At 31.6% G+C, this 9,144-nt stretch overlaps 1 protein-coding gene across 1 annotated transcript in view; it reads right to left on the bottom strand.

Annotated features, from left to right (window-relative positions):
- Window positions 1-9,144, bottom strand: part of LOC111632426 (zinc finger protein 729-like) — a 44,076-nt gene that overhangs the window by 22,786 nt on the left and 12,146 nt on the right. The window contains exons 5-8 of the mRNA XM_023376839.1: window positions 6,865-7,016; window positions 4,328-4,391; window positions 2,042-2,710; window positions 804-1,885 (exon numbers count right to left, since the gene is read on the bottom strand). Of these exons, the coding sequence (XP_023232607.1) occupies window positions 804-1,885; window positions 2,042-2,710; window positions 4,328-4,391; window positions 6,865-7,016 (1,967 nt within the window). The remainder of the gene's footprint in view (window positions 1-803; window positions 1,886-2,041; window positions 2,711-4,327; window positions 4,392-6,864; window positions 7,017-9,144) is intronic.

Below are 9,144 nucleotides of genomic sequence, written 5' to 3'. Positions count from 1 at the left end.
TTAAAAGACAAATTAAAGTATTTGTTTCGATTATCCGGATTTTTCCTTATCCGGACTACCTTCATCCCCAATTAGTCCGGATAATCGAGGTTCTACTGTAATTAAAAATTTTAATAAGAAAATATTTTATTATTAATACATTTAATTATACATTAGATTTAAGTGAAACATTACTGACATAGACATATAAAAAAACATTTTTATCCTGAGAAAATTTTCATAAATTATTCATTATTTGGCAAAAATGCTTAATTAAAACTCTTGACATCTTTCTTCAGACAATACAATCTTTATACTAAAGACTTTGTGTTCATATTGTTAAGTCTCTTTAATACACGTTATACTTAAAATTAATAATAAAAATAAGAAGTCCGTATTGTACCATATCTTCTAGTATATTTATTACATTAACACAAACAAAACAGAATAATTAAATGTCACAACACAAATGAATCTAATTATTAAAAATAGTCATACGCTTTTCTAAAACTTCCACAAACGTAAAAGTCCGTTTACATATATTACATTGTTAAGATAATTGAAGTGTATTTCTAAACAAAAAATTTTAAACGTAATTTCAGTTTAGTTTTCGTTTTAATTCTTCTTTTACATTTCTGCAAAAATACGTTTAATTCTGATAAACGATTTGATGGCTTAATAAACGACTTTTAAAACAACATTCCTTGTTCCATACGTAACGAAGATTGTCTTCTTTGTGATTGTCTTTGTTACATTTTAATACATGTCATGAAATTGGTAAAAAGTCTATTGCATTTCTCACAACGAAACGGTTTTTTGTCTTAATGAATTTTCTGGTGATTAATTAAAATGGTTTTACATTTAAATTCCTTATTACAAATATTACACTTTTCAATGTGAATTTTCGAATGTTCTTTTAGCAGAAATTTTGTCTTGAATGGCTTCTTACAAATATAGCATAAATACATATTTTCATGTTCAGTAAGACGATGTTTGGCTAACGCAGTTGTATTGTTATAATCTTTTTTACATATGTCACAAACATACTTTCTTTTATCGCTATGAAAATTTTTATGCTGTTCTAATAAATGTTTTGTCTTGAAATATTTGTTACACATATGACAAGAATATTTACATTTATACTTCAATTTACGAATATGCCGTTTTAAAGTATCACTGCGTTTAAAACTTTTATTACATACCTTACAAGTATAGTTAAATAAATTATTATGAACTACTTTATGAATTTTCAAACACTGTTTTGTTTTAAAATATTTGTTACATATATCACAAGAATATTTGTATTCGTTGCTGTGTATACGAATATGAAGATTTAAATGAATACTGCTTTTAAAACTTTTGTTACATATGTGACAAGTATGGTTAAATTGATTATTATGAACTACTTTATGACGTTTTAAATATAATTTTGTTTTAAAACGTTTGTTACATACCTGACAAACATAGTTACGTTCATCACTGTGAATTACATAATGCATTTTTAAACTTTCTTTCCGTTTGAAACTCTTATTGCAAATATCGCATTTGAAAGGACGGTCTTCACTATGTGTTTGTTCATGTTGCAACAATATACAGTTCCTCGTAAATTCTTTACCACATATCTTGCAGGCATATACTTTGTGTGTTCTCTTGTGGATTTCTAAACGGCCCTTACCATATGGAACGCGCTTACCACAAATGTCGCAATACACATTTTCCCGCTGGATATTAGATTTTTCACAATAACTAAGTTTATGCAGTCGCAAATAGTGTTTTGTCTTAAAGTATTTCTTACACATGTCACAAAAATGTTTGTATTCATCGTTGTGTATATTAATATGCCGTTTTAAACTAGAACTGTGTTTAAAACTTTTGTTACATATATTACAAATATGGTTAAATTTACCATTATGAATTATTTTATGATTTGTTAAATTATTTTTTGNCTTACACATGTCACAAAAATGTTTGTATTCATCGTTGTGTATATTAATATGCCGTTTTAAACTAGAACTGTGTTTAAAACTTTTGTTACATATATTACAAATATGGTTAAATTTACCATTATGAATTATTTTATGATTTGTTAAATTATTTTTTGTTTTAAAACGTTTGTTACACACTTCACAACAATAGTTACAGTCATCAGTACAAGTTTTGTAATGTGTTTTTAAATTGTCTGTCGATTTAAAACCCTTACTGCAAATATTACATTTGAAAGGACGGTCTTCACTATGCGTTGCTTGATGACGTAACAACGAATGCTTCCACTTAAATTCTTTTCCACATATCTTGCAGGCATGAACTTTATCATTTCTTGGATATGAATTCACTCGATTCCCAGATGGCTGCAAACGTAAATTCCTAAGAGAGATTTCGTTTTCATTTTCAGTTTTGTGTTCTTTCACGTGTTTTTGCAAAAGAAATTGCCACAAAAACTTCTTGTTGCAGGTTGTGCAGCCAAATGGTTTTTTTCTAATATGACAGAACAGATGAGTTTGTAATATTCTGTTATTTTTAAAAGTCTGTTTACATAAATCACACGTAAATTCTTTTTTAGAATGAGATGCAAACATAATTTTAAAGTATTTTCTTTTAATCTTTTCATGAATTTTATTGAATTTTCTACTAGAAAAAACGTATTTCCTTGTTTTGATATTATATATGAAATGTTTTTGTTTTTCTGAATATTGCTGAATATCGTGTTCCTCAATTTGCTCTTCCTCCTTAACTGAAAGTATAAAAAATAACATAATAAATTACCTATTATATTTGAACAAACATAACATAGCTTTAATATTAAAATATTACTGCTCTAGTAATATAATTGAAGTTCAGTCGATCCCCCTATAAGACGGTAGATACGTTCAGTTCTTTATGAAGCAATTTTGTAGGAATCACAGCCAATCACAGCCCGACACGTGTGAAGTTTACGATCTACGGCTGTTTGAAAGGTTTTCTTCCATAAAATTAATTGATTCTAGACTAATTCGGCTCAACATTTCCAAAATACGTACATTTTTTTTGGAAATAATCCGTATAAACTACGTTATAAACAAAAAATTGTAGGATTACTTACCGAGTTTGCACCATTCGACATCGCCATTGCTGAAGCTTGTTTTTTTTTTTGTCGCGGAACAGCGCTGCAAACCGCGGCCGCGATTTCTGATATTATTTTTCTGCGAAAACTTCGCTGAACTTTGGAGACATCATTAATATAAATAATTTTTATTGCCGTTGAATAAAAAATGTTTCTTTCACAAGAAATGTATAAAATTACAGTACTGTATTAGAATTACGGTACCTAATTTACATACTGTACACACAATAGCTCACCTAAACTCTCCGTAGCGTGGCGCTAGACAGCAGAAAGTATATATATATAATTATAATAAAGTTACAATAAATTAAATTAATATATAATTATATATACAGTATCTAATTTATATATAATTAATATATAATTATATGTACAGTACCTAATTTATATATAATATATATATAATACTGTACAGACGATAATAAACCCAATTTACCCGCCTAAACTGTCCGTAGCGTGGCGATGGACGGCGGAAAGTAGTTCGGCTGCTCGATTACGTTTTATCGAATTATAAAAGTTTTTTTACCGTTGTTTACGGATACCGCCACAATTTTTTCGCCGTCTTATTGGAATCGTAATTGTAAAAACCAGTCTTATAGGGAAATCTACTGTATACCTATGTTTTTCATTTAAAAGCAAGGCATTATTTGTTGTTCGCACTAATAATAGAATATTTTAAAATCATGAACAGATTAATTCAGCTTAGAAAAAATTGTTTGTTTTCAGAGAGGAGAAGAAATCATTACTGTAAAAAAAAGTTCCACAGCAAAAGTCTATGAATTTTAAGTAGTGAAGATAAATAAATCAATTCTTATGATTTTTTAAATCAAAATTCCATAATTTGAGCGTATGTCTAGTAGATCTGTACAACGTTTTCCAAGAATATTAGCGACGTATTAGAAAACACGATGCTAATATTTACTTATTTATGTCATTAAATAAGTTATATAGCTGTCGTTTACTTTGTTTTAATACATTTTCTTTATTATTTTAGTGAATCCATAAACAACGCAAGATAACATGAATCGTTAAATCACAAGTCATGAGTTGTGATTTAATGATTCTGATTATTCCAGCATAGTTTTATTAAGTTCAAATTTATATTAATACGATGTAGGTAGTTACTTATAATTCTGTAATATCACATCCCAGATAAATGTATGACAGTTGAAACTTGAATGCAGTTCTTTAGCTGCCCTCTAAATAATATTAATATGAAAAATTTAAATTAAGTAACATGTTACTTACTTTGGATGCTCATTTCACTCCTGTTAAAGTTTTCTTCCAGAGTGAATAATTCATTGTTGACAGGCTAAACAATATACAAACAATACATAACAATCACGAATAATCACTTATGATATATAAAGCAGTAACGAGTTGTTGAACTTTCCCGGCAACGTTTCAAACAGAGTGAACAAAATCGTGCACCCCTACACATTAACATCCATACATACAGATAAAACCCACGATTTTTTGCAAATTTTCAGATTTTGAGATCTTCTATACCGAAAAAACATGGCAATAAATTCCGTAAATGTGTATGTGTGGGAGTGTATTTTGGCGTCTATTTCATTTAATATTTTACAATTGAAGATAAAGAAACGAAATGTTGCACCGTACGTTGTGTATAACGAGCATTAATGCAATTAAATTTTGGTAATAAATCGTCGTGGTTGGAGGAGATAAAAAGAGGTAACGTGTACAATCTCGAGTGGATCGGACTTAATGAAGATTTTATTTGCTGTTAGCATCTATAGTTCATTGTGAAATGTATTTCTACCGTTAAAATTAAGCCATTCTTTACTTTATAATACAGTCGGCCCCCCTATAAGACGGTAGATACGTTCCATTCTTTAGGAATCCGATTTCTTACGAGTCCTTGCCAATCACAGCCCGACACATGTGAAGTTTACGGACTACGGCTGTTTGAAAGATTTTCTTCCATAAAATAAATCGATCCTAGACTAATTCGACTCAACATTTCCAAAATACGTAACTTATATTTTTTTGAGGAATAATCTATATAAACTACGCTATAAACAAAAAATTAGGATTACTTACCGAGTGTGCACCATTCGACGTCGCCATTGCTCAAGCTTGTTTTCGTCGCGGAACAGCTCAGCAAACCGCAGGCGCGATTTCTGATATTATTTTTCTGCGAAAACTTCGCTGAACTTTGGAGACATGATTAATATAAATAATTTTTATTGCCGTTGAATAAAAAATGTTTCTTTCACAAGAAATGTATAAAATTACAGTACTGTATTAGAATTAAGGTACCTAATTTACATACTGTACACACGATAGTTCGCCTAAACTCTCCATAGCGTAGCGCTAGACGGCAGAAAGCATATATATAATTATAATAAAGTTACAATAAATTAAGTTAATATATAATTATATATACAGTATCTAATTTATATATAATACTGTACAGGCGATAGTAATCTATCCGTAGCGTGGCGCTGGACAGTGGAAAATAGTTAGGCTGCCCGATGACCTTTTACGTAATGATATGAGTTTTTTTTACCGTTTTTTACGGATACCGTCGCAATTTTTTCGTCGTCTTATAGAAATCGTAATTATCGGAACTTGTTTTATAGGGGGTCTACTGTAATTAAAATCATAGAGAGTTTTTATGACATATGGCGTTACACAATTCTATTTTTTACTAGCTGTTTTCCGCGGCTATGCCCGCGCGAATTTTGCAAGCAAACCCCATTTATATTGAGTATTTCAACAACCATAGATATAGTTATATAACACCTACCGCTGAGAATGATGAGAATTGCCGAGATATTTTCAACTATTTTCAATTTGATCAATTTTCTGGTACGTTTAGAATCGTTTTATAATCAAACCAATATGCAATAACAAATTCGAATTTAAAACGGTTCGAACATTTTAAAAATAGAAATAAATAAAAATATTTATAACAATGTCTGAAATGTTATCGATTTAATACACCTAAGTACTCGATGAAGACTAAACGTAGTTGAAAACAAAAAATCGCATCTAAAATAGTACAGTAGAAGCCATTCTTCCGGTTAAGCTTAATCCTCTCCCTCTCCCCCCGCGGGAGAATTTAGAAAAATCCCTTCTTAGTGTCCATTCTCATGGCATACCCTACTAAAACGCATACAATACGAATACGAAATAACAAATTCGAATTTAAAACGGTTCGAACATTTTTAAAATCGAAATGGATAAAAATATTTATAACAATGTCTGAAATGTTATCGATTTAATACACCTAAGTACTCGATGAAGACTAAATCCTCTGTCTCTCCCCCCGCGGGGAAATTTCAAAAAATCCTTTCTTAGTGTGCATTGTGATGGCATACCCTACCACATCGCAGATAAAAACAAAAATTAGCATCTAAAGAAGTACAGTAGAAGCCGTTTTTCCGGTTAAGCCTTAATGCTCTCCCTCTGCCCTCTGCGGGGGAATTTCGGAAAATCTCTTCTTATTGTGCGTTTTCATTACGTACCCTAACAGTGTACCAAATATCACCTCTTTAGATTCAGCGGTTTGCTCTGGGCGATGATGAATCAGTTAGTTTGTCAGTCAGAACAAGCAATGTTATATATAAATATAGATAATCAGTAATAACAAATGTTATTTTTAAATAAAATCTCTTAACAGCCTGGATATTTACGCAACTTTTTGTTAGATATTTTCGTATTATGTTAGTGATATTAAGCTATGTTTTTAACCGTTCAAAAAGCTAAATTAATATTAAAATTTCACTATGAAATTTTTCGAAATTTGTATTACTTACCATTACTTGTTCATTATCATCTGGAAACTGAACAACTTCTTTACAATCTTCAGTCTTTACTTTAATCTTCAATTTTTTCAAATCAACTTTACATTCTGATTTTATACCATGTTTTACATCATAATTCTCTTCTACTTCTTCTTTCTTAATATCTGTAGTGGAATTTACAAAAGTTTTGTGTTAAAGGATTCTAAGAAAATCTTGAAATAAATATATATAATAAAGGTAAGTGTACAATGTGCATGCCGCTAAAACTCAAAAACGATTCCCGGTACGATCAAGAGAGTTATATGGCAGGGATGGCCAACTTTTGTGTACATAAGATCTACTTTTTATCTTAAAAATGTGTCGCGACCGACTCGTTGTCGTAGGCATAGTCTAAAGCAGCGTTTCTCAAAGTGGGCAATAACGCCCCCTTGTGGGCGCTGGAGGCTTTCAGGGGGGCAGTAGAAGGCTCAAAGAAAATTGGGGGGCGTTAAGGAAATATAGAGGGGCGACGGCAGACAAATTCTATATATAAAAATTCGACGGAATATATATAAAATGTTGACATTTTATATATTTTTTATTTTTTATTGAAGGTCACAACTTGAATATTTCTAACACATTGACTTTTATTTTAGCTCAACGTTTCTCAAAGTAAGCAATAACGCCCCCTTCTGGCACGATGAATAGATCTATGATAGAGGCAGGGTATTGAACGGTGACCATAGGCAAAATTGGGGCTGATAAGAGGAAACATTGCGTTTAATGGTTTCCAGATGATGAGAACAATGTACAGTAAGGGCACAAAGTGTGAGATTCATAGAAAAGTTTTCCTAAGAATATTTCCAATCCTTTTCTCACACAAGAGAAAATGGGTTAGGGGGCGTTGGGTATAACTTTATGGAACAAAGGGGGCGGTGGATCGAAAAAGTTTGAGAATCACTGGTCTAAAGCCTGGTACCCACATGCGGCAACGGACGACGGAAACGGTCGACGGAACGGCAAAATGACGTCACTTTTGCCGTCGTCGTCCACGGAATACGAAGTTGAAAATTTTCAACTTTTGCCGCGACGGAAAGCGGCACGGTAAAAATTAGACCAATAGGAAGACCGTTTAGCAAAGTCGTCATAAAGATCACGTGGGACGATAGCATTTGAACTATGGCGGTCGGCAAGCTAAAAAGCTTTATTTCTACACTAATACGCTAATATATTTCATTTATACTCTATATTACTACCCGATTTAAATATTAATGTCAAATAGACTTACCGCGTAAAGTATTTGGAATGGAGTAAGCGTAATTCGGCGACGAAAGTATTCGATATTCCTAACTTTCGACGATTTAGAATATTTTTTCTATCCAAATTATTCGTTTTTGAGGTTTTCTTTATTTGCGATAAGATCGAAGGCAAACTTAAAAAGTTTAATTGATATAACAAAGCAATCCCGGTAGACGCCATTTTCGACTACTGGCACGTGGCCTACCTACTGTAGTAACTTGTTTATATTTACGGCTGGCAGATGGCGCGTTTCAATTGTAGGGTAATTTCCGCATGTGAGTACACGCGACATGGAAAGACGACGGAACGGCAACTGTTTCCGTCGACGATTTCCGTCGTTGCCGCATGTGGGTACCAAGCTTAAGTCAGCGATGGGCATTCCGCGGCCCGAAGTCGCATAAAATGTGTATAAATATATCAATTTTCTAGCTTAAAGTGGGCCCCTTTATCCGATTTTTTTAAACAAATGAATTACGTAGAATGTTTCTTTATTAATAAAAACATACTCAAATATTTTATTTTTTGTTCGTAAAAATAACATAAACTTATAGTATGCAGCAAAAATTCAAACGTTATTTTCTACAACTTATGTGTGTGAATAGTTTTTCCTGCAATGAATTTAGTAAAAATTAAAACGAGAAACCGGCTAACAGACTCACCTCGAAACTAATTTAAAACTAGCAGTGACTAATATTTAATCAAATATTTTTGATACATTACGTTTACATCAGTTCTAGAAGCTAAATTAAGTATACCTATTCTATTTTATAATTATATATGAATAAATAATTGTGATTTACCGGCATTTTCCCCCCTCTTTTATCTTGTATGTGGCCAGTGTTAGTTCAAAAGTTTTGAAATGTGACCCTTACACAAAAAAAGGTTGCCCATCCCTGGTCTAAGTGGCGAGGGGGAGGGAGGTGTGAAATACATACTAAGTTTAGATAGAAAAGAAAAGCCACAATTTAATTTAAAACACGAAGAAAAGGTACTTACATTTTAAACAGCTGAAAA

The sequence above is a fragment of the Centruroides sculpturatus genome, unplaced genomic scaffold (assembly GCF_000671375.1).
Source record: "Centruroides sculpturatus isolate CEXI.00-Female unplaced genomic scaffold, Cexi_2.0 scaffold651, whole genome shotgun sequence".
Lineage (NCBI taxonomy): Eukaryota > Metazoa > Arthropoda > Arachnida > Scorpiones > Buthidae > Centruroides > Centruroides sculpturatus.
The sequence above is the reverse complement of the archived record's forward strand: the minus strand, read 5'-3'. Positions and strand labels throughout refer to the sequence as shown.